This window comes from Canis lupus, chromosome 7 (genome assembly GCF_048164855.1).
Source record: "Canis lupus baileyi chromosome 7, mCanLup2.hap1, whole genome shotgun sequence".
Lineage (NCBI taxonomy): Eukaryota > Metazoa > Chordata > Mammalia > Carnivora > Canidae > Canis > Canis lupus.
The window spans coordinates 56,995,031-57,021,267 of record NC_132844.1 but is presented as its reverse complement, the minus strand read 5'-3'; the positions used below and the strand labels follow the sequence as shown (position 1 = coordinate 57,021,267).

The 26,237-nt window shown below is 35.6% G+C and overlaps 1 protein-coding gene across 3 annotated transcripts in view; it reads left to right on the top strand.

Annotated features, from left to right (window-relative positions):
* Positions 1–26,237, top strand: part of CD2AP (CD2 associated protein) — a 145,284-nt gene that overhangs the window by 6,329 nt on the left and 112,718 nt on the right. For 2 of the 3 annotated variants that reach the window (XM_072832738.1, XM_072832737.1), the window contains exon 2: positions 25,565–25,725. In XM_072832738.1, coding sequence (XP_072688839.1) covers positions 25,565–25,725 — 161 coding nt within the window. Of the gene's footprint in view, positions 1–13,192; positions 13,327–25,564; positions 25,726–26,237 lie in introns of those variants that run through there. The other variant, XM_072832739.1, reaches the window with a different exon arrangement.

The following is a 26,237-nucleotide window of genomic DNA, read 5'->3' as shown; positions in this document are numbered from 1 at the left end:
TCACTATATTGTATACCTGAAACTAATATAGTACAGTATGTTTACTAACGAATTAAAAATCTAAAACGTTTTTTAAGTACAATAAATGCTTAATTTTCTAATGTATATGTAAAAAGTGATGTCATGGCAAGGGCTTGAAGATAGGCAAAGAGAAGTGTAATGATTCCTGATTTGGGTGAGAAGAGGACAAAGCGGCAGTTTTATTTTCTAGGTAAACTGGTGAAGCATTGTATTAAAGATCTGAAAGTGTTCGGTTTGTGTTCAAAAGAGAAGGACTAATAAAATCTAATATGTGATTAAAATTAGGTAAATTGGGTTATCATTATGATGGATCTGTGACTTGCTTAGTGGTAGAATTTGATATCCAGCTACTAGCTAGATGACCTCAAGCAGGATTTTGGTCTTTCTAGATGGAGAAGAGGCCAAAACACTGGTCTGGGGAATCTGCATAGAGGTCCATATATTCCTATATTTAGCCTATCAGCATGAGGAATATGTGTAGTAAAAGGCAGTTTATTGATAGATGGAGTGGGCCAACTTGGTGTGAGAGAAGAATGGTGGTAGCAGGCAGTAGGTAGAGGTCCAGACTGACACCTTGTGGGAAAAGGGAGGAAATGGGGTTTGGCAGTAGATATTGAAGACCTAACCATAAGGAAACAAACCAGATAGGGCTCAGATTTTTTTTTCTTTTTAAGATTTTATTTATTTATTTGTGAGAGACACAGAGAGAGAGAGGCAGAGACACAGGCAGAGGGAGAAGCAGGCTCCATGCAGGGAGCCCGACGCGATCTCAGTTCTCCAGGATCAGGCCCTGGACTGAAAGTGGCGCTAAACCGCTGAGCCACTGGGGCTGCCCTAGGGCTCAGATTTTTATGAGAGATGCAAGGTAGGTATTTGTTTCCAGGAACAAAAATGAACTTGGTTATTGGAATTGTTTAGGATGAGCCAAGCAGTAATACTAATGAGACGCCAAGCTCCAGAGCTATAGATCTTGTATATTTTCTGTCTTCAGAGAATATCAGTAGTCTGTATTAGTACCTGGATCTATAAGTGGCCCTGAAGAGATTCTCTGTTGAAAGGCTTGAGAGGATATTCTCTCTGGTCACAGTCTAGGATTCCTTCTGTTTATTTGGTCCCAGGGATTTGATGTGTCTGCTTTTTCTTTGCTGCTTTTTTTTCCCCACCTGAGTTCCTCCTCTTTCACACCCATTGGCAAAGCAGGTTCTGTTTCAGAAACAAGAACACAATCCTTAACAAGTGTTGAGTAATCATAGCCACCAATATAATGTTAAACAGGCAAGGAAGACAAAAAATTTCAAAGTATCACTAATTATTGGTTTCTTAGTTTCACTGAAGTGGAGTTAGGCAATTTGTTAGACTTGGGTTTTTGTTTTTTGTAGAGTGTACTGCCGTTTTCACTCCTCCCTTTTCTCTACATTTCTTTTAGGTTTGTGCTAGATGTTTAGGCTGGTTCACAGAATCATTTATTACCATTGTTAAGTAGATAAAATTCCTTCATAATCTTATTAGGGCTTCTCTGACCCAAGACTGCATTACAGTACCAGTTCAAGTACCAGTTCAAGAGTTGACTCTTTTTAAATTTAATTTTGTTTATTTATTCATTCATGAGAGGGGGTGGGGTGGAGCGGTGCAGAGACACAGGCAGAGGGAGAAGCAGGCTCCATGCAGGGAGCTGGACGGGGGACGCGGGATCGAGTCCCGGGTCTCCAGGATCATGCCCTGGGGCTGAAGGCAGCGCTAAACTGCTGAGCCACCCAGGCTGCCCATCAAGAGTTGACTCTTGAAAAACTCTGGGGTTAGGGATGCTGAAGACTGCCCCCCTCTCTGAAGTTGAAAATTCCAGTATAACTTTGATTCCCCCAAGACTTGGCTAATTGTCTGCTTTTGGCCAGAAGCCTTACCGATAAAACAGTCAATTAACACATCATATTTTGTATGTTGTGTGTATTATTTATTGTAGTCTTACAATAAAGTAAGAGAAAAGAAAATGTTATCAAGAAAGTAAAAATGGGCGTCTGGCTGCCTTAGTTGGTAAAGCATAGGGCTCTTGGCCTCGGGGTCCTGCGAGTTTGAATCCCATGTTGGGCCTGGAGCTTACTTAAAAAAAAAAGGAGGAGAAAATACATTTGCAGTATTACACTGTATTTATTGTAAAAAATCTATGTAAATGGACCCGAGCAGTTCAAACCTGTGTCCATGGGTCTAATGTACTTTCATTTTCAGTCAGAACCCTTGGTTTTAGCTCCAGGTGAGTTAGTCATTTTCCTTTTGGAGTCCCAAAAGTTTCCTCCTTTGGACTAAGTTTGATATTGTTTCTTTTTAAAATTTTTTTGGTTTTTGTTTTTGAAGGTCTCAGGTACCTGGATGTTCTACTCTCTTAGTGACCATTTTCATTCAACTGAAAATGTATTTACTAGTTTGCATTTAAAGGAGCTTTTTACTCTAAGAAGAAATTGCTTATAAAAAATTCATTGTTCTAAATTGATATGTAGCCTAAGATGTTGATCTGTTGCCAGATATGGCAATGTTATAGACTCTTTCTTTCCTAGAACCTATTTATACCATATCAGTCCTTTCCATTGCCTCTAAGAGACTTTCATTTTATAATTTTCAAATTCCATATCTGTTAATTAAACTTCCCATCATGATTCCATTCTTTTTCTCAACTGATTTACAAAACAGAGATGACTAGTACAGGATCCTAAATTCCAGTGTCTATTTTGGTGTCTGGTAGCTTGTTTTTTTGATGATTTGGTGTTCAGGTAATTTCAAGAGAGAGAGAGATTGTGTGGTACCTAATCAATGGGAGTTTCTAGTAGAAAAATGCTTTATAAGTGTGGTAAACAAATAGTTACCGCCAACATTAAGAGAAGGGTTCTGTTGCAAGGTCTTAGGGTCAAGGAAAGGAGCTTTATATGAAAGATAAGTCAAGTATATGCCTTAACGTGAGGAATGTCATTAATGCCATGCTAGGTGCTAGGAGTTTAGGACAAATATATGTTTCCATGCGGTAAGTAGTTTGTAACAGTGTTATGGGTTAGGCCTATTATTAGAATCACATGGATTAAAAAAAAAATACCACAACCCCTGGAGATTTTGACATAAATGTTCTTTCTTTTCCTCCCTCCTGGGGTGATGAGTGTTGTAAATGTTTTGGGAAGGCTTGTAGGGCTATGATAGGAATAAAACTTAGCATGTGAATCATTAGAATCCAAACAGGAGAGGGAATGCACATTAAGAAGATGTATTCGTTGTCAGAAATGTTAAAATGTTATAGGAGAAGCATAAGAAGATCAGGATATAGATTTCTGTGTTGGAGGGCAAATGGAATTTGTTCATCTCTCATTAGTTTGACCAGTGACACAGTAAAGATGTGGCAGTAGCCAAGATATATATGTATTTTCCTATTCCTGGCACTGAGTCTTTAGAGTTAGATAAACCTTCATTTGAACTGGTATCTTTAAGATCCTTTAACCTGAAATATTAGAACTGTCTTAACATTGTTAGTATCTATCTGTGCCTTAGTACTGAGACTGGAAATTGACCTGATGTCTAGGTTGACTTTATATATTTTATTTTTTAAAAAAGATTTTACCCAGTGCAGGGCCAGATCCCAGGACCCCAGGACCCCAGGATCATGACCTGAGCTGAAGGCAGACGCGTAACCGCTGAGCCACCCAGGCGTCCCTCCTCTTAGCTTTTTGTCAACCTCACTGTCAGAATTGCTGCCAGAAGAGCTTGAAGAAACAAATTCCTTTGATTTAGGTATTGCTCTGCTTCCCCCTCCCCCCAAAGATTGTATTTATTTATTTTTTAAAAGATTTTATTTATTTATTCATGAGAGACACAGAGAGAGAGACGCAGAGACACAAGCAGATGGAGAAGCAGTCTCCCCACAAGGAGCCCAATGCGGGACTCGATCCAGCATCCCGGGATCATGCCCCCGGCCAAAGGCATATGCTCAACTGCTGAGCCACCCAGGTACCCCTAAAGATTGTATTTATTAATGAGAGACACAGAGAGAGGGGCAGAGACATAGCAGAGGGAGAAGCAGGCTCCCTGTGGGGGAGCCTGATGCTGGACTTGGTCCCAGGACCCTGGGATCACGACCTGAGCCAAAGGTAGACGCTTAACCACTGAACCACCCGGGTGCCCAGCATTGCTCTGCTTTTGCAGCAGAACTGCCTTCTGCTCGTTCATCTGCAACATAGAAGTTAATATATTTGTAAAATTGGAGTCCATACATCGCAGTTTTGGCTGTAGTAATGTTTTTAGGAAACATTAAAGTTGATCTTTCAGGTGTATATACTCTTCTACATGCTTTTTATTCTTTATAGTAGAAACTATAAGTTATTTACAAATGTGTTCTCAATATCAACGGTTTTATATTAGAGTTTAATTAAAATTTAATTAAAATTCCTACTCTGCTGCAGCAGGTTACACTCTGGAGTATTTTGTCTTGCTGTTCTGCACTGTGTGTGGATAAAAAAGAGGAAGACTCCATTTTTACTTAATTAGACCATTGTTATCAAACATTTTATAAAGCAGTTAAAAATTTGCCTTATATGGTGAAAATAAATCTATTAAGAGTTCAGAATTTTCAGAATGAATATCAGTTGAAGATATAAAGGTGATATTTTAGATCCCAAGTAATCCCTTTCCCATAAACATTTCCTGGATTTCTTGTATTGTATTTTTAAAACCCAGTTGAACTTATAGTTAGAACCTCATAGTGTAAAGCCTAAATAAAAACTCCTCTGTTATTCTCTTCGTTTCCTATGTAATAAAGGACTTTTTTTGTCCTGAGCTCATTGATGCCAGAGATTGTATCACTTACTCTATTTGACTAAAGAAATTTAACACCCTTAATAACTAGCAGAAAATTGTGAGCCTGCTATATATCCACTGAATCTGTGATTCAGTAATACTTTAATTTGGAATAATTGGGGAGAGGGATCCAGCCAGTCTAATGAATAATGAAAAATTTAAGTATATTGAAATATGTCTACCCAAACTAGGCTAACAAAATGCTGGCTACGTGGTTTCAAGTTGGTATGAGGTCTTAACCTTTTTAGAAATAAACTCTTTATGGGTACCTGGCTGGCTCAGTCAGAGTTTGTGACTCTTGATCTCAGGGTTGTGAGTTCAAGCCCCATGCTGGGTATAGAAATTATTTAAAAGTAAAATCTTAAAAAAAAGAAAATTCTTTAATCCTTTCTGTGTGACTCATTGGGGCTCTTAAATCCTTTTAATAGAGAATAGTACTTTGGAATATTAAGTATCTTGTCAGGTGGATTGCTGATTGCTCACTATATGTTGCATTGATGTTACATTCTAGTAAATAAAAGTAAAATTATCTATTTCATGAATCAGATACATCTCTGTTATAAGTCTCCCATTTGTCCTATTAAAAAAGTTTAAGGCTGGGATCCCTGGGTGGCGCAGCGGTTTGGCGCCTGCCTTTGGCCCAGGGCGCAATCCTGGAGACCCAGGATCGAATCCCACATCGGGCTCCCAGTGCATGGAGCCTGCTTCTCCCTCTGCCTGTGTCTCTGCCTCTCTTTCTCTCTGTGACTATGATAAATAAATAAAAATTAAAAAAAAAAAAAAAGTTTAAGGCTAATGTTGCTTAAACATTTGTTTAAAATAACTTGAACAATGTTGATTAAACTGTAAGATTATACCATCTTAAATGGCTGTAGAGAAGCAAGTGTACTTATATTTTTTGAAGCATAAATACCTGATAAAGTCCATATATAATTAAAAGTTTCCTAATAGCTATGTTAAAAAGTTAAAAGGAATAGGTGAAATTAATTTTAATATTTTGGATGTGTTGGGTTAAGAAAATAATTATTTCAACGTATAGTCTAAGAAGTTATTAATGAGATAGTTTATATTTTTTTTGTCTTTGAAATCTGGTGTGTATTTTATATATATATATATTTAAAGATTTATTTATTAGAGCAAGTGAACATTCAGGCAGTTGGGATGAGGTTGGGGACAGAGGGAGAAGGAGAATCGGACTCCTTGCTGAGCAGGGAGCCTGACACAGGCTCAATCTCAGGTCTATAAGATCATGATCTGAGCTGAAGGTAGACACTCAACCAACTGAGCCACTTAGGCACCTCTGTATTTTACATTTATATAACATGTCAGTTTGGACTAGCCACAATTCAAGTGCTTAGTAGTCACATATGGCAGTTTTAGAATGTAAACCTTTAGGTTTGTTGTGAATCTAATGAAAATACATATGAAAATATTGTTAAGTTATTATGCAATTGTAAATTATTATATAAGATTATACTATTTTAGGGATTATGAATGATTAAACCATTTTTTATTTTATCTGATTAATTCTATATTAGATATTTAATTAGTGATAATTTATTTTAGTTAAATATATTTTCTGGTGGAAAAAGATGCTCAGTTTAGTAGATTCCATGTAATAGGCCTGAAGTTTATTTCCTTCTGTCTTCTAAATAAAATACATTTTTTGGCACTTGGCCTGCTGTTATATTAGAGAATATGAAGCTTTTGAATGACATTTGAATTGTTATATGAAAGTATAATTTGGCCTTAGTAATTTGAGAACTGTTCTTTCCATTTATAATGCTTAAGAGATAAGACTTAAGAGTGGTATTTCACAAATAAGTGAATGTTGTTGGGACACAAAACAAAAACACAAATAATTATTGGGAAAGTGATGTGTTCTCAGAAATGACATGGGAATATGTTTCAGGAGCCTGTTTTTTTAAACATGTAAAATTTTGCGTGGACCTTTGTGATGGAATTATTTTGGGTAAAGGATCTATATCTTTTATTGGATTTTCAGTGAAGTCTAAGTTCTGGAAAATGTTCTCAGGGACTCTTAAATATCTATTCTGTGAGTTCTTTACCACCTTTTAACATTTCTAGTTCTTTGTAATCAGTCATGTCCCGCAGTAATTGCATTTTCCCATAATAATTATAATTCTGTCTTGTCAGCAAATACTTTGGTTTAAATTAGACAGGTATTTCTTGAGGTCATCTTGTGTATCAGCACTGACAGAAGCATTCAAAAAAGAAGGAAAAAGTTCCTTGCCCTGAGTTTCTTCCTTAGAGATGCCTGGAACAAGTAGCTACCTTCCAGTAGCAGCCACTCAAATATTTGCTGAATGAGTATTAAGTATCATTATACTTGTGTTGAAAGAAAAATCTAAAATTTTAGGCAATGTAATATCTTTCATTTCAGAGCTACAAATAGCTGTAATAGTATATTAGATATGTCAGGGACTTGTGGTGGGGCTTGGGAATACAAAGATAAGTAAAACGAAGTCCCCTGCTCTCACCCCTGGCCAGATAATATTTTCTGGCAATTTGAATTTAACATCTTTTTCTGTATAAGGATTTAGGTTATTTTTTATGCATGTGTTTACTTTTGGTGTATGCTTGGAAACATGGAGAAAATCCAATGATTTCATGAATCCGATTTTCTTACAGGTTCTTGGAGTTACATAACTTCATTACATTTAAAAAAAATTTATTCATGATAGACACACAGAGAGAGAGAGAGAGAGAGAGACAGAGACATAGGCAGAGGGAGAAGCAGGCTCCATGCAGGAAGCATGATGTGGGACTCCATCCCAGGACTTGGGGGTCACGCCCTGAGCCAAAGGCAGACACTCAACCGCCGGAGCCACCCAGGTGTCTCACTTCAATACATTTTTAAGGTCTAACTAAAGAGAGTGAAATTATCTTTTAAAGCAACTTTCTATTTTTTGGTAACGCAACTTTCTATTTTTTGGTAACCTTAGATTTTCTTTTTAACTGGTAATTTGCTGATTCTTAGTGCTTAGGGACTGCTTACAATGCTAAGTATTTTTCAGTATTTAATTTCCACTGGAGCATTCTGGGGTAGGTCGTCATTCTTTTTTTTTTTTTTTTTTTTTTTCAAAATCAGAAATTGAAGTTAAAGAGATTGTTACCCAAGATCTCAGAAAGGTTGTGGAGAAGGCTGGATTAAACTTGTATTGCTCTGATTTTAAAGTGTGTCCTCTTATTATTTTTTCTATTTTCTTTTGTTTTTAAGATTTAATTGAGAGAGCAAGCACGTGCACTTGCGAGCTTGCAGGGAGGGTTGCAGAAGGGGAGAGAGGATGAGAAGCAGACCTGAGTTGGGTGCAGTGGCTGATGAGGGGTTCCGTCCCATGACCCTGAGCTCGTGTCCTGAGCTGAAATCAGGAGTTGGATGCTTAACCAACTGAGCCACCCTGGCATCCCCTCTTAATTATTTCTTAAAACATTAAGGGAGAAAGTTGAGCTAAATAGAGCAAGTAATGCAGACAGAAATGACTGTCCTAATGTGGTTTAAGAATAAAGAAACTTAAACATTTGTTATCCTAAAATTGTAAAACTTCATGACAGATACATGGTATTTTGTACAGTTTGAAATGTGTTTAAAACTAATTTCTACAGTGTTTTTTTCAAAGTTAATAGTGGTAAATAGAAATCCAGATGAGAAGTATTTGGTTAAATTTCCCAACTTGTTTGCTCTTCAGATGGATTTTGGATATTTGTTGTTTTTAGGATTTTGGAAGGAGGCATTAATCACATGTGCACAGTAATTTATTTGTTTTGAACTAATTAAGTAATTAGTCCTTGTGAGATTAAAATGATTTTTTAAAAGATTTTATTTATTGAGAGAGAGAAAAAGATCATGAGCAGAGGAGAAGGGCAGAGGGAGAGGCTGACTCCCCTGCCAAGCAGGGAACCTGATGTGGGACTTGATCCCAGGACCCTGGAATCCTGACCTGAGCCAAAGGCAGACACTTAACAAAACTAAGACATCCAGGCACCCAAAATACTTTTTTTTTTTTTTTTAAGATTTTATTTATTTTATTCATGAGGGAGACAGAGAGAGAGAGAGGCAGAGATGCAGAGGGAGAAAGCAGGCTCCATTCCACGCAGGGTGCCCAACATGGGACTCGATCCCGGGTCTCCGGGATCACACCCTAGGCTGAAGGCGGTGCTAAACTGCTGAGCCACCAGGGCTGCCCATTTTTGTTTTTTAAATTTAGGTTAAGATTATCTTTGTAAATATTTGTCACTTATGGATCCGATTTAGTAATATTCAAAGGCATATAATACCATGTAAAATTTTTCTCAAACCACATATTCTCTTTGAATTGTCTTTGAATAAGTACCTGTTAGGCAGACTTTTGTGCTTTTTGAAATTAAAAAAAGGAGTGGGTTTTGTGTATGGTATTTTTAGAGTGATTTACTTATCTCTGTTGAAAAAATGTAAGAGATGTTATTTACCAGTTCTATTTTAACAAACTTTAGGAAATTTTCTTACTAGTATTTTGACTGTCTAGATAACTTTAGGGAACCTAAATGATGAAATGTCAGTCGTTAATGACATTAAGTAATGCTCATCAATTTTGGATTTCTGCACTTATGTAAAGATAGTTCTGGAAAGAAGTTCTGGTAAAGATTTTTGGTTTTGGTAAAAAATAAGCATTTAATCCTGGAAATAAAAAGTAAAAATATTTTTTATCTTTTTTCATAAGAAACAACAGGTGGAGCCATTAAAGTGTTTCTGTCCTTTTACTGCTTCTTTAAAGTTTATAATTGTTTTTGAACTTACAATAGATTATGCTTTCATTCTATTTTATTTCATGTTTTGTGTTTTATGTTATCTTTTTATTTGAGAGAGAGAGAGGTGGGGAGGGGCAGAGGGAAAGAGAGGGAATCTTAAGCAGACTCTGTCCTGGGGGTGGAGCCAGAAATGGGACTCTGTCCCATGACTCTCAGATCATGACCTGAACCAAAACCAGGAATCAGACACTTAACCAACTGTGCCACCCAGGTGCCCCAGTAGAGTAGATTTTTGTATCACTGCTTGTATTTTTGTCCTTTCCTGTAATAAACAGAGGTTAAAGTTCAATGATATGGTATGATATAACCAGTGGTATAGGGTATGTTTAATTTGATAGACCTAATTAGATGTTGTGATATCTATGTTAGAACCAGAGTGAATATTCACTAGTGAATGCCCATACAACTCAAACTTGTTTGGAATTTGTGTAAATTGTTTATATTATTTCTTTGTGAAATGACTTTAAATTATCAGAAGAATATTTGTTTATTAGGACAGAATAGTTGGTAAACTTATAATATTACCATTGATATTTTGTGTGTAACTTAAAAAGAAATTCTGGATTTTAAGAGTTTTAAAGAGTTGGTTTTCAGGCCTTTTTTTTTTTAATTACTATTTTTAAATGTTTTTAAAAAATCATTAAAAAATTGTAGACTCCTTAAAAAATACTAGCACCCCTATGCAGCCAAGCTGTTAAGAAAATATGTTTTTCCTGTGCAGCCAAGCTGTTAAGAAAATATGTTTTTTTTTTTTTTAAGTGAGGATTAAATTCTTAGAGTGGCTGTACTTCATTTTAAATATGTTTTCTTTTGCTTGTTTTTCAACCTTGATGTCATTATTTTTCTTTTTGGTTTTTAGAAATGCTTTTAATTCTTTGGTTTGCTGTAAATATTTATTTCTAGTTTCCAATTTGTTTGCTTTTAAATTTTGATTATTTTGTTTGCTTTAAGTTTAGAAAGTTTTCCTCACCACAATTTTGATATTTACTTCCATTTCCTCTCCTTCCTCCTTTGTATTCCTCCTACCCTCTTCCTGCCATGTGTATGTGTATGTGTGAGAGGTTTTTTTTTTTTAAGTCTTAAGTCTGTAGTAATCTTTATGCCTAGTGTGGAGCTCAAACCCACAACTCCTGAGATAAAGAGTTGCACACTCTTCTGATTGAGCTAGCAGGAAGTGCCCTGAGAAGAGTTCTTTTTCCTTCAGCTAGCATTTATGGGATATGATATGATATGAGATGAAAATTGGTACGTAGCATATTTACCCTTATATGGAATTTTTCAACCTTAGCAATTTTAGGCCGGAAATTAATTTGTTGTGGGGAACTGTCCTTTGCATTAATGGATGCTTTACAGCATCCTTGGCCTCTACCCACCTGATGCCAGTAGCATTCCTCGAGCTATAACAACCAAAACTGTCCTCAGGCTTTGCCAAGTGTCCCATGTGGGGCAAAATCATCCTGGTTGAGTACCACTGTCTTAATATAAATTAGATCTGACTTTACATGTTATAAATATAGTTATCTTGAGAGGAACGGAATTGCTAATTTAGCCCCAAAGCTCATATTTTTTCTGGGGAAAAGCTTGAGGTTAAGACCTCATGTTAGGAGCTTTTTACCTAGGATAAGAGAGATTGAGTTCACACAAAATACACTACCGCTCAAGTTCATTAGAGTGCTACTCAGAATCTGTGGATCATGTGGTTTTTCTTATTTTATCTGTTTATATGATGAATGAGATTTTCTAAGACTTATTTTTTTTCAAAGTAAGCTTTACACCGAACCTGGAGTTTGAACTCATGACCCCAAGATCAAGAGTTGCTTGCTCTACTGACTGATTGAGCCAGCCAGTTGTCCCAGATTTTCCAGGATTAAACCCTGCTTCATGTGATGGCTAATTATCTATACATTTGAATTCCTTTTGTTGGCATTTTATTTAGAATCTTATATGTTTGAGACTGTATGTTTGTGAGTGTGCTTTTTGGCTCCAATATCATTTAAATTGTTTTTAAATGACTATTTTAATAGTGAAGCTTTGTAGGCTTACTTTTTTTTTTTTATGGTAAGTTTTGAAAGAATCTTTAAAACAAATCATCTGTTTTTGGGAACTGTTTTTGAGGCTATTTTTAGGCCACCTTCTGACTTTATTAATTATGAATTATGGATGTTGGTTTTATTTTTGATCTCTTGAGTAACTCATTTTTTTTAATAGAAATTATCTATTTAATTGAGATTTTTAGGGTTAGAAATTCATAACCTAACCAAAAACCAGCCTGATTTCATAGGTTGTCACATGCCTCTGGGCCTCTGAGTCTGGCCCCAACTCTACAGCATCTTTTTTTAGAGTGTTGAATTGACAAATCTCTTTGTGTATTCTGTAATCTCTTGTGCTCATTGCTCATCCTGATAGGCTTCTTTGAGGTATTTAATCTTTTGAGATGTTTTAGAAGTGGATTTCTGGGTGAACTAACCATAAAAGTGCTACTGTTTATTGGTTAAATAATCCTACCTTAAGTCTTGGGGGTTTATATATTGGCTGTTTATATATTGGCAAAAACACCCCTCCCCCCCTAAATCTAGAATGAATTTATTTTGAAGTTTACTGACTTTAGGAAGATCTGGTTCATTTAGCTGTACTAAGTGAGAAGTTAGTGTTTTGGTTGTAGTTTATCTGAAAAAAAAAATAGAATGCTACTTGCACTATGTATAAAATAGCTTTTACAACTAATTTTTACGGAATGAGTAAGTTTTACTGGAAAAGACATGATCTATTGAAAGTTAGACTTTTGAGTAGAGATTCTGTTAAAGTGGGAAAAATATTTGAAAGTCAACTCAGTATAATTCCTGCAGGATGGCACAAATAATTTTGAGTAATTCAACATAATTTAAAGAGGAGTTCATTGTATTGCTGACATTCACTGCTGGAACTTTTTTTTTTTTTTTTTGCCACATTTCATGACTCACTACTATAAAAATTTGAGAAACATCATCTGTATTTATGTATATATATGTGTATGCATATTATATAAGGATATGAACAAAATGTAACAATTATATCTAAATATAGGCATTATAATTAAGTAGATGGTTAAACAGCAGAGAGCATTATTAAATTCAGTAAATGGACAAGAACTTGAAAAACAGTGCATTTGTAAGTCAGGAACATTTCTTGTTCCGTTTGACGTGTACTGTAGAATTTGTGGTTTATTATAAGACAGTGAAGTGATGTTGGAAGATTGGGATTACACTTTTTGTATTGAGTTTAGTCTTGGTAACTATAGGAGAATTCTGTCGGAGTAGGGTGGATGGGATGTATGGCTTTTTAATGATTCCTTTGGGGTTGAAACATACTCAGTTGGCTTTAACTAGCTCTACTACTAGGTGAAAGGTCTTGCTGTGTATTATGGGGCGTAACATCAGATACCCTCCTGTATCACCCTGGAATGAACCCTAGCTGGAAAGAGCGGCATTATAAGGAACACCATTGGAGTTCTGCCACACTGACATTCCGTAGATAGAGCACACTATGAGATACCAACATTAGTGTCATCTTGGATTGTAAAACAGTTCATTTTAGGAAGTTTGGAAAACACAGAATAAAGGATGAGGGAAAAGAGACCTGTTAATTTCTACGGAGTGAAGTTATTTTGAAGTATTTCTGGTCTTAAGCAATGTAAATATATTTTACAGATATGGGTTATACTTTACATTTAGTTTGGTTTTTAAATCGTTTGGAAGTTTATTGTACATTTTTCCTAAACTGTATAATTTCTAATTGAATCTTATTCCCTTGTATGGTTTTACTGTATTTAACTAGTCACCAGCTGCTTGACATGTAGGTTGCTTAAGATTTTTGTGTTTTTTTTTTTTTTTTTTTTTTTTTTTTTTTGCTGTTCCAACTACATAATTTAGAGTTTTAATAGAAAAAATTTTAAAATTGCAAATGATGAGAACGAAGGGGAATATCTACCCAGAGATATTTACCTATCATTGTGGTATATATATTTGCAAACTTTTTTTTTGGTGATATATAAACCAACGTGTGTGTGTTTTATAAAAAAGGGAAATCATGTAATTGAAACCTTTTTTCTCTTGATATATTGTGAGCATGTGTCATTTTGTTCTGTTTTTCTCTGTTTTCTAAAAGATTTTGTGTATTTATTTGAGAGAGAGAAAGTCCATTTTTCCTTTTTGGGAAAAAATAAGATGTACAGTACACGCCACTTTATGACATAGCTTTCATTTACCATGAACACCTTCCTATGACATTACTATTATCTGATGTCAGAATTACTAGAACTTTTTGCTCTTCATAGCATTACAAAAGACTGTACACAGTTGGCTTATTCTTATTCTTTTATTGTCAAATTGACCTAAAGGAAAATGGACTTTTTTGGGAGTTTACAGTTATATTTTAACACATGCATAGGTATTTGTAACCAGCACATAATCAAGATATAGGACAATTTTGTTATCTTTAAAAATTTTCTCGTGTCATCCCTTTTTAGTCAGCACCCCTGCCCCAGTGGTAACCAAGTATCCGTTCTTCATCTTCATAGATTTATTTTTTTGAAAACGTCATATAAATGGGATTATATAATATGTAACCTTTTGAATTTGGCCTGTTTTACTTAACATAATGCTCTTAAGATTCATTCAAGTTACTATGTTTATCACTAGTTCATTCTTTTTGTTGCTGAGTGGTATTTCATTGCTTGAATGTACCATAGTTTTTTTTATCCATTTGTCCATTGAAGGGCATTTGGTTTTTTCCCTAGGTTGTGGCACTCATGAATAGAGCTGCTGTAAACATTTGTGTAGAGGTTTTTATGTGAACGTAAGTTTTACTTCTCCAGAGTATATGTAGCTAGGAGTGGGATTGGTGAATTATATGGTAATGTGTATTTTAACTATACAAAACTGCCAGACTCTTCGAGTATTTGTTTTTTGTATTTGCTACTAGCAACACATTAGAGTTCTAAGAGCTTTGCATCCTTTTCAATATTTTTATCTTAGCCATTCTAATAGGTACAGTTAGGAGATTTCTTAAATATTAAATATTTGGTAGAATTTGCCAGGGAAATCATTTGGGTCTGGAGATTTTTTTTTGGAGGGTTTCCAACTACAAACTCAATTTTAAAAATATTCAGATTATCTAAAACTACTTAAGTACCAAAACTTTGATGTTTTCTACATGTGTATCTTGTTTGTATTTTTTCTTAACTATTTTTTTTTAATGAGTGTAAAATCTTTAGTGATAGTCTCTTTTATTCTTGATATTGGTAATTTGGGTCTTCTCTTTTTATTTTTTCTTAATCATTCTTTCTAGAGATTTATCAATTTCATTGATCTTTTAAGATGACTAATTTTGGTTTCATTGAATTTTTCACCATTTTTCTCTTCTGTTTTTACTTCGTATTTCCTCTAGTTGTACATTTTATGATTTCAGATTTAATGTCTTCTTCCAAGCATATTAATTATACTTAAAAACATTTTTGATATTTGCCTGAAAGTTTGCAGTACACATTTATAATCTGAGTTCACCTTTAAGTAGCACTGCACTGCTTCATGTGAAATGCAAGTACCATAGAGTTTTCTCAATTCTTCTTTGCCCTTTATGACATTGCTATTATTTATTAGCCTGTGGATGTGCTATAATCACCCAGTAAATTGTCACTCTTATTACTTTTAATGGTTATTTTTTAGCTTAATTAAGAGTAAGAAAAAACATTTTGTTCTACCTTCATATTTTCATTTGACTTCACTTAAGTTATTTAATAATAGTTGATATGCAATGTTACATTAATTTCAGGTGCATGACATAGTGATTTGACAAATCTGTACATTAGGCAGTTCTCACCATGGTAAGTATAGTTACCATTTGTCCCAATGTTACTATACTACTACTAATTATATTCTCTATCTCTATGCTATACGTTTAATCCCTGTGACATATTTATTTTATAACTGGAAGTTTGTACTTCTTATTCCCTTCACCTGTTTTGCCCACTTCTGCCCCCCAATCCCTCCAATCCCTCTTCCCCCTGGCAATCGCGAGTTTGTTCTTTGTATTTACACCTATCTGTTGTTTTGTTTGTTTTTAAAAGATTCCACATATAAATGAAATCCTACGATATTTGTCTTCTGATTTATTTCACTTAGCATAATACTGGGTCTATCCATGTTGTCACAAATGGCAAAGACCTCATTCTTTTTTCATGGTGGAGTAATGCTCCATTATATATACACATACCACATCATCTTTATCCATTCATCTATCAGTGGGGACACAGGTTGCTTCCGTATCTTGGCTATTGTAATAATGTTGCAATGAGCATGGGGTGCATATGTCTTTTGAATTAGTGTTTTTGTTTTCTTTGAGTAAATATCTGATAGTGGAATTACTAGATTATATGCTATTTTTATTTTTAATTTTTTGAGGAACTTCCATACTGGTTTTTTGTTTTTTGTTTTTTTTGTTTTTGTTTTACAGCTGTTGGACCCATTTACAGTCCTACCAGAAGTGCATGAGGATTTTCTTTTCTCCCCATCTTCACTAACATTTGTTATTTCTTATCTTTTTGATACTAGCTGTTGTGACTAGTGGGAGGCTATAACATATTGTGGGGTGTTTTTTTCTTTTAATACCTTGTGGCTTTGATTTACGTTTCCCTGATGATTTGTGATTTTGAGCACCTTTTCATGTGTCTGTTGGCCATTTATATGATTTGTTTTAAAAAAAAATGGATTATTTGATTTCTTGGTGTTGGGCTATATGAGTTGTTTATATATTTTGGCTATTTATCTTTTATTATAAATCATGTGTAAATATCTTTTTTCATCCAGAAGGTTGCATTTTCATTTTGTTATTTGCTTTGCTGTGCTAAAGCTTTTTATTTTGGTGTAGTTCAAATAGTTTGTTTTTCTTTCCCTTAAATGAGGAGACATATCCATGAATATGTTGTGAAAGCTAATGTCAGAGACTACTGCCTTTTTTTTTTTTTTTTTTTAAAGGAACATTATGGCTTGAGGTCTCTTATTTAATGTTTAATTCATTTTGAGTTCCTTTTCTGTCTGGTGTAAGAGAGTGGTCCAGTTTTATTTCGCAGTTCAGTTTTCCCAACACCATTTATTGAAGAGACCGTCTTTTCTACATCGTACATTCTTTCTTTGTTGTAGATTGATTCATCATGTAAGTGTGGCTTATTTCTAGGCTTTCAATCCTGTTTCATTGTTCTGAGTGTTTTTGTGTGAATAGCATACAAAATGTTTTTATTATTATGACTTTGTGGTATATCTTAAAATCTGGGATTGTGATACCTCCAGCTTTGCTTTTTCTTTCTCAAAAGATTGTTTTGGCTATTCAAGGTCTTTTGTGATTTCCTACAAGTGCTGGGATTATTTGTTCTGGTTCTGTGGAAAAACTTTTTGGTATTTTGATAGGGATTGCATTGGATTTGTAGGTTGCTTAAAGTAGTAGGGACATTTATTTATTTATTTATTTATTTTTAAAGATTTTATTTATTTATTCATGAGAGACATGGAGAAAGAGAGACAGAAACATAGGTAGAGGGAGAAGCAGGCTCCTCGCAGGGAACCTGATGCAGGACTCTGTCCCTGGATGTGGAATCATATCCTGAGACAAACTGTTGTGCCCGCCACCCCAGGCATCCCTAGTAGGGACATTTAATAGTATTATTTTACATTATGAGTGTAGTATAACTTTCCATTTGTGTTGTCTTCACTTTTTTTCCTTTGGTGTTTTATAATTATCACAGTGTAGATTTTTTACTTCCTTGGTTAATTTTATTTGTAGCTATTTTATTCCTTTTGGTGCAATTATAAATGGGATTATTTTCTTAATTTCTCTTTCTGCTATTTTATTAGTGTATAGAAATGTAACACATTTCTGGATATTCATCTTGTATCCTGCAACATTACTGAATTCATTTATTCTGTAACATTTTCTGTAGGAGTCTTTAGGTTTTTCTAAATGTAGGCTTACATCATTTGGAAACAGTGATAGTTCTACTTCTTACCAATTTGGATACCTTTTATTACTTTTTCTTGTCTGATTGCTATAGCTAGGATTTCTAGTACTGTTTTGAATAAAAATGGCCAGAGTAGGCATCCTTATCTTGTTCCTGATCTCTCTTTGTTTCTTTCCTTTCCTTTTCTTTTTTTTTCTTTCTTTCCTAATCTTAAAATCTTGCAATTTTTCACCAGTGAGTATGACAATAGCTATGGGTTCAGTATGTCTAGCCTTTATCATGTTGAAGTGTGTTCCCTCTAAATCCACTTTGTTGAGAGGTTTTTTTTTAAAATCATAAACTGATGTTGAATTTTATCAAATGCTTTTTCTGCAACCCATATGTGTCATATGGGTTTTATTCTTTATTTTATTTTTTTTTTTTAAGATTTTATTTATTTATTCATAGAGATGCAGAGAGAGAGGCAGAGACATAGGCAGAGGGAGAAGCAGGCTCCATGCAGGGAGACTGACGTGGGACTCAATCCAGGGTCCCCAGGATCATGCCCTGGGCTGCAGGCGACGCTAAACCACTGTGCCACCAGGGCTGCCCTATTCTTTATTTTGTTAATGTGATATATCATGTTGATTGATTTGTGGATAACTGAACCATCCTTCCATCTCTAGAATAAATCTTGTTTGATGAGGAATGGTTCTTTTATTGTTGAATGCAGTGTGCTAATATTTTGTTGAGGGTATCTCCATCTATGTTCATCAGAGATAATTGGTCTATAGTTTGCTTTTTTTGTAGTGTTATTGGTTCTGGTATTAGAGTAATGCTGGCCATGTAGAATGAAGTTTGGAAGCTTTCCTTCTTCTATTTTTTGGAATAGTTTGAGAAGAATAGGTATTAACTTTTTAAATGTTTGTAGAATTCAATTGTGAAGGTCCTGGCCTTTGTTGAATTTCATGATTGGTCATTTGTTCAGATTTTCTGTTTCTCCCTGATTCAGTTTTGAAAGATTGTTTGTTTCTAGGAATTTATTCATATCTTCTAAGTTGACCAAGTTGTTGGTATATAATTTTCCATGGTAGTATTTTATAATCCTGGTTGTTTTTTTTTTTTTTTTTTTTTTTTTGTGACCTTAGTTGTTATTTGCCTTGGTGCTTAAGGACGGCTGCTAGCACTGAATGGGCAATGGCAGAGGGAGGAGATGGGGAGAGGTACAGAGAGCTTGTCCCTCTTTGCCCAGTCCCTTCCACCTTCCCCTTCCACAGTTCCCTCCTCCTAGGCACTGGGAGCCCTACTGGCTGCCTGTTAACCCTTCAGGGCCCTGTGTCAGTGCTAGAAGTTTCTGATCCCTGTCCTACATGGAGTCCAAGGGTTGGGAGAGAAGAAGGTTGAAAAGTTGTTGATTCTGGGCATAGAGGCACAGTGGAAGGGAGCCTGAAGTTGAGAAAACTAAAAAAAAACAAAAAACAAAAAAAAAAAAAAAAAAAAAGTTGAGAAAACTGAGGCAAGTTGTGGATGCTGAGCATGCCACTTGTCCCTTCAGTTTAGGACCCCAGCCAGCTGGCCAGCATCCCACCTTGCCTGGCACCTCCTTCTGAGGTTCTGCTAACATGGATCCCCTCTGAGAAACACTACCCTTACCGAGGTGCCCACTTTTCCCTCTTAGCACCTATTCCTCATTTTCTGGGGCAGTGATCTGCCATCTTGGCTTCCTTTATTTTTGTTAATATTCTTGATTTCTTTCATTTCCTTATGATTTTAGAGTTTCTGTCTACTTATCTGTTCTTGTGTGTTGTCTTTTATTCCCCCCATTATTATCCTTAATGTATTAATAATCAAAGTTATTTTAAATTCTTTGTCTGATTCCAAAATATGTAGTATGTTTCAGTCTGGCTCTGATGCTTGCTTTGCTTTTGTGTTTTTTCTTGCCTTTTTAAGAGCATGATGTATAGTTTTTTGTTGAAAGTTGGACATTATGTATTAGGGAATAGGGCTGAGATAAGCAGATCTTGAGTGTGAGGTTTTATATTAGTCTGTCCAAGAGTTGTATTTTGTTTAATGTTTGTTCTAGGTGTAGGTGCCAGAGGCTTCACATTTCTTTAGTGTCCTTTTTTGTCTTCCTGGCTGTCTTTGGGGTTTCCTAAGAACTTCTCTTCAGATGGAATCTGTACCATGCAATAACTCTTTCAGCAGTAGTTAGCTCTTAATATACTGGAGCCCTGCTTACATGATGGAAAAGTGTAGGGGAAAGGAGCATCCTATAATGTTATAATTAAATCTCAAACTTTCAGTGGGTTTGTGTTGTGGGACTGGTTTCTGATTACTTTACAGTGACTTAGTTTACTTTCCTCCTTGTCAAAAGCACAGGAGATTTTTATGGGTTCATAAACTCAGAGAATCTGGTGGGGTTCCTGGAGGTAAAACCCATGAAAACATGTGATTCCCCTAAGACTATGGTTGCCAGAAGTTTCCTACTGTGATGCTATTCCATGTTCAGCCTGTAGTAGTTCATCAAAATTACCATTTAGGTGTTAACAGTGGATTAACTTTTCTGGCCCCAAAATGGTCTGTCCAAGTTCTAAGCCTTGGTACAGATGAATGTGATGTTATTTGGAAATGAAGTCTTTGCAGCTGTAACTAAGGATCTTAAGATAATATTGCCCTGGTTTTAGGACTGACCACAAATCCAGCAAGTGGTATTCTTATCAAGAGTAAGGGGAGAGAGATTTGAGACACACAAAAGGGCAAGGTCATGTGCACGTGGAGGCAGAGATTGGAATTATGCAAGCTAAGGAATGCCAGAGATTTCTGGCAGCCTCCAGAAGCCAAAGCAGAGTGTGAAGCAGTTCTTTCTCAACGTCTTAGAAAGAGCCAACCCTGCTGATACTTTGATTCTGTACTCTGGCCTCCAGAGCTATAAATGTGAAAGAATAAAGTTTTATTGTTTTAAGTCACCTGGTTTGTGATTGTTATGACAGCCTTGGGAAATTAATAATAATGTTCTTATCAGTTTATGGTTCCATTGTTTGTATTTGAGGTGATCTAATAGTTCTTGGTTTTGACTTCCTGAATATGTCTGTCTCCTCCATATCTTGAACTGGCAGTTTGCCTTGTGTCCTCAATTCTCTGATGAGTCCAGGAATAGTCATTGACTTTCAGTTTGTTTAGCTTTTTTCTTGTTGTAGCGATGGGAGTGACAACTTGCAAGTTTTTTCACACATTGGAGCTGAAACTGCAAGTCCAATATTTTTTGTTTGGCATTTTATACTTATTATTTTAGTGATTACCACATGCATGAGCAGCTTTTAAAATCTAAAGTTAACTAATATGCAGTCTATTCCTCCTTCCTCCTTGCCCCCAAATACCTACTAGAACTTTTGGTCTCCTGCTTAGTCTAGACTGTTCTTAGATCTATTGCACAGTTGCCATCTTACTCTCCGAGATTGGCTTTACTGTTTCTTGGATTTCATGTCTTCCTCTCTTTGTTAAATATTTTTTATTTTACTGGATAACATGTAAGGTCATATGTAGGAGTTAATTTCCTTTTCCTTGCCGGTATAAAAATGTTACACCCTATACTTGCCTGCTGATTTGGCTGAGTGTGGAATTCATTTTCCTTTAATACTTAAGTGGCCTTGTCTTTTTATTTTTCCCGTAGAATATGGTATCCTGCATGAGAAGTCTTCTGATGATGACTCTCATACTTTTGTAGTTGAACTGTCTTTCTTTTCAGAGAGTTATGTAGGATATATTTATTTTTGTTACGAAATTTCATCTAGATGTGAGTACTTTTTTGTTATTGTACTGGAAATTCACAGATCTCTTTGAAGATTTGTTTCTTTTAGCTTTGGAGTATTTTCGTGTATTATTTCATTGTCAGTTCTTTATTTTCTTTTTTTTTCCTAGAACTGTTAATTGGATGTTGAATTGTCTGGATTGATCATCTGTCTTTTATGTTTTTTTTGCTTTATCTTTTGTGGAAAACTTTCTTGGATTTGTCTCCACCTCTCCATAAGAAAAAAAAAGTTAATGAGACATGTTGGAAGACACAAATTTCTTTTTCATTTTTTTAAAGATTTTATTTATTTATTCATGAAAGACAGAGAGGGAAGCAGAGGGAGAGGCAGGCTCCCTGCTCTGACCCCTGAAAGATACAAATTTCTAATTTTTTTTTTAATTTTCTGATGTTTTTAAATAGCATTCTGATTTTATGAACTTGGTTGTATCTCTTGAGGATACAAATTTTTACATGTTTCAAATTTTTGTTTTGAAATGGCAAGTTGTAGAAATAAGTATAGTACAAAGACATTTTTCCTAACTGATGCCTTTTTCCTGAATATTTTAGTGTGTATTTTCTACAAACCATGATTTTATACTTAATCACAATCCAACCATAGAATTAAAAAATTAATATTTGTTTATAAATGCATGGGCTCATGGTTTCTTACTTTATTCAGTGAGATATATTGTTACCATAATTGTTTATTTTGATGCTCAAATTGCCGTGATTTGGCCAGTAGTAGGAGCCCTTTTGATACCACTTCTTTCTATCCTTTGGCATTAACCTTATATTTTTTAACTTCTTTGCTTTGTGGCACAGTGCTGCATCCCAAGCTTATCTTGTACTTTTTCCTGCCTTAATGGTGGAATTGCCTGTCTTTCCAAGGATTCCTAGTTCTTTTTAGTAAAAAGTGGTGTTTTTAAGATCTCAGCATTAGATTTGCTCATTGCCATTGGACTGTTGGCTGTTTTCAGGCCCTTTCAGTGGACAAAGCTGGGGTGTGTATTTGTGTTTTATGTGTGTGCATATGTATTCAAACCCATAAGTTCCTGGTGGTACTTCTCATTAAGTATCACAGTATTGAATCTCTGAGTGGAAATCTGCCACCTACTTCCAACACCATTTGGCTTTTGATATCCCTTACAAGCTACCCCTCAGCTTGGGTGCCCTCTCCACTGTGCTTGGGTTCTAATACACCATGTCAGGTTCCCTCTATATAGATGCCCTCATCACCTTGCCTTAGAGTAGTGATATGCTGTACCAGGGAAACCCCCATTTGTGAATGCTCTCCTTACTGTACTGTGGTTCTAATAGCTTGACTTCTCCCTCTACCCCCACCCCAGTTTTGGATACCTGTTTTACTCTTCTTGCTCTCTGACTTCTCACAGCAGACTCTTCCCACTCCCCCTCCCCTTCCTTCCCCCCTTTTCCCCCACTGTGCTCTTCTACACCTAATGGCTTTAGGACTAAATTGTTGTGAAGGGTTGAAGGGGGGAAGTGGGTGTATGTTTCATCCAGGAGTAATTTTTTATTTTATTATGGTTTTTCATGATTAACTAGTCTGTTCATATTTATGAATAAATAAAAATAATAAGCTGGGGATACTAGGTAGGTAGGAGTTAGCATTTTATTTTACAGTTATCAGAAGGGGAGCTGCTCATTGCTGTGGGGACCTCTAAGTTCCGGAAATCAGTAGTCATTTCTCTAAGAAACCATCATTCGTCCGTAGGAGCTATACTAGTTTCCTCAAACTCTGTGGTGGGGAGGGGGGCGTGGAGGGTGAGGATTAACTTTTTAGTTTTTGGCCTTCAGAGAAAAATGCCTGCCTACTTAACCTTATTGTCTTAGAGCTATTGTGCTTGATAGTGTTAGCTCTTCCAAGTAGAGATAATTCCCCTATTTTAAGTTTTGCATTTCTCAAAAGGCCTCCTTTTCTGAATTTCTAGCTTTTATAGGATTCTGCAGAGTAATTTGGTATCTCAGTTACAGTTTCTTGAAATTCTCTGGGCTTTCTATTCCTGGCTTTATTAATTATAGATTCATTTTCATGAACTTGAAAAATTTCTTTGGTTTTCTTCTCCAATTGGGATGTTTTCGGCTACAAATAGACATCCTATATAAAATTTACTTAAAAGTTAAGGAAAAACTGGGGCCCCTGGGTGGCACAGTTGGTTAAGTGTCTGACTGTTGGTTTTAGCTCACGTTGTGATCTCACAAGCCCTGAGTTGGGCTCTGTGCTCAGTGTGGAGTGGAGTCAGCTTCACATTCTCTCTCCCTCTCCGTCTGACCCTCGCTTTTTCTAGACTCTCTCTAAAATAAATACATAAATCTAAAAGTTGAGAGAAAACTACTTTTGTAACAAGAAAACTAAAGGTAATGTAGCTCAGGGTTAGTTAATTTGATCAGTTTGATGAATCTAGCGAACATCTAGGTCATTTTCATCTTCTTTTTCATCCTAATCTTTTTCTTGTCTTAAGAAGGGATTGAGACAATCAGTTTCTCTCTCTCTCTCTCTCTCTCTCTCTCTGTCTCTTTCTCTTTTTTGTCTTAAGTAGTTATAGCAGCTCTGGGCATTACATTCTCACTGAGGAACATCCAAAGTTTGCAGGAGGACATTTTTTTCCTTGTGTATTGTTTTTAAGGTTGGGTAAAACTTTCCCCAAACCCCTGCTCATATCTTATTGGTTAGAATCCATCTATCACATGTGTATTTGAAAACCAGTCTTTGCATGTGTGTGTGCATGCACATGTGTTTATGTATGTGAAATTACTATAAATAAATTATCTTTAGTAAATAAAGTCTCTTTAGTAAATAAAGTCTCTTTAGACATTTGCCTCTTTGACCAGCAGCATTAGATATCCAGGGCTTTTTCAGAGTCCACATTTAAGCAAGATGCAACAAGATGACTTGATTGTACATTAGTATTTACAAAATCCTGGCCTGGACTAGTGAGGATTTAACCCTCTGGGACCGAGGGAAGCCTCATTTGTAAAAGTACAAAGACTCAGAAAAAAAAAAAAATAAAAACAAAATCAAGGTTCAATAAGAAAGGAAGGAGGGTGGGAGTCAGTGTAGGAATGGCTGTTGGTTTGGCAACCAACAGTGTCTGCCTATAATCCTTTTCCCTTTTCTTTTTTCTTGTAGCTCTGTGTGTGTGTGTGTGTGTGTGTGTGTGTGTGTGTTCTTTTTAAAAAACCAGTCTTAGAGGAGGAAGAAAAGATGAATAGAGGTATGGCTAGTCTGCTGTCTTGAGTAGGAAATCTGTTATTGCTTTTCTTGTACTGAACCTATAAAGTATTAAGAGTATGCAGATATGATGTCCTATAATCTAAAATTCTGTACTTAAAGGCAGTAAAATGGATCCTTATTAAAATGTTTACTTCAGAGTGTATTCATTTTCTGTTGTGTAGTAACAATATTGCCATAAACTTAGCAGCTTAAAACAACACACTTTTTATTATCTCATAGGTTTTGTGATTCATTAAGTCTATGTGTGACTAGCTGGGTACTCTGCAAGCCTGCAGTCAAGGTTCTTAACCGGGGCAGGATCTGCTTCCAAGCTTACATGGTTGTTGGCATCATTTAGTTCTCTGTGGGCTGTTGGATTGATGCCCTCAGTTTTTTGCTGGCTGTCAGCCAGAGACCTTCATCAGTTTCTTGATAGGCCAGCTCATAGCAAAGCAGCGTGCATCTTCAAAGCTAGCAAGTATGAGAGTTTCCCAGCAAGATGGACATTATAATCTTGTGTAATCATATACAGTCTATCATCTTTGTCATATTCTGTTGGTTGGAAGTCATGTCTGCTGTCAAGGAGAGGTTACTGCACAAGGTCATGAATCTCAAGAGATGGAGATCATAGGGACCATTATAGAGATTGTCTATCATAAACAATATATACATCTGGCCATAGGAACAACTTATGACATGAATTATATAGTGCATTGAGGCTTCTGCTTAAAATTTATACTGTGCTTTGTACTAAGGTAATCAAGAGGTTTGCAAATGTAGCCAAATATTTAAAATCATCGAAGCTTTGATGTCTTTGTAATATTATTATTGTTAAATAGGTTCCTTAGTTTTAAGCTTATTAATATGGTTATTGTATTTTGTGAATTAAGTTTTAGACATTTCTTTTTTTTTTTTTTAGTTGACTATATTGTGGAGTATGACTACGATGCTGTACATGATGATGAATTAACTATTCGGGTTGGTGAAATAATCAGGAATGTGAAAAAACTACAGGAGGAAGGATGGCTAGAAGGAGAGCTAAATGGGAGAAGAGGAATGTTTCCTGATAATTTTGTTAAGGTAAGTACTCTCCTTCACTTAAATTTCTAACTGTTGCTTCATAGGATTTGATCTTTAAGAAATACTTGTATTCTTTTTAAAAAGATTTTATTTTATTATTTTATTCATGAGAGATACACAGAGACAGATAGAGACACACAGGCAGAGGGAGAAGCAGGCTTCATGCAGGGAGCCTGATGTGGGACTCGACCTCAGGACTGGGATCACACCCTGAACTGAAGGCAGACGCTCAACCGCTAAGCCACCCAGGCATCCCAGAAATACTTCTATTTTAAAAACTAAACTGTTGAAGTTAAATTTTTTATTCTACGTTTGCTTGGTGTCCTGATGGATAATAGCATGGTGTATACGTGTGTACACGTGTGTTTATATGTGTACGTATGTATCTACCTGTCTATCTTTTTAAAAAAATAAATAATACTTTGCATTTGGGTAGCACTCTTTAATTTACAAAGTAGTTTTGCTGTGTACATTCTCATTTGAGCCTATAGGTCTTGTAAGTAGGGCGGATG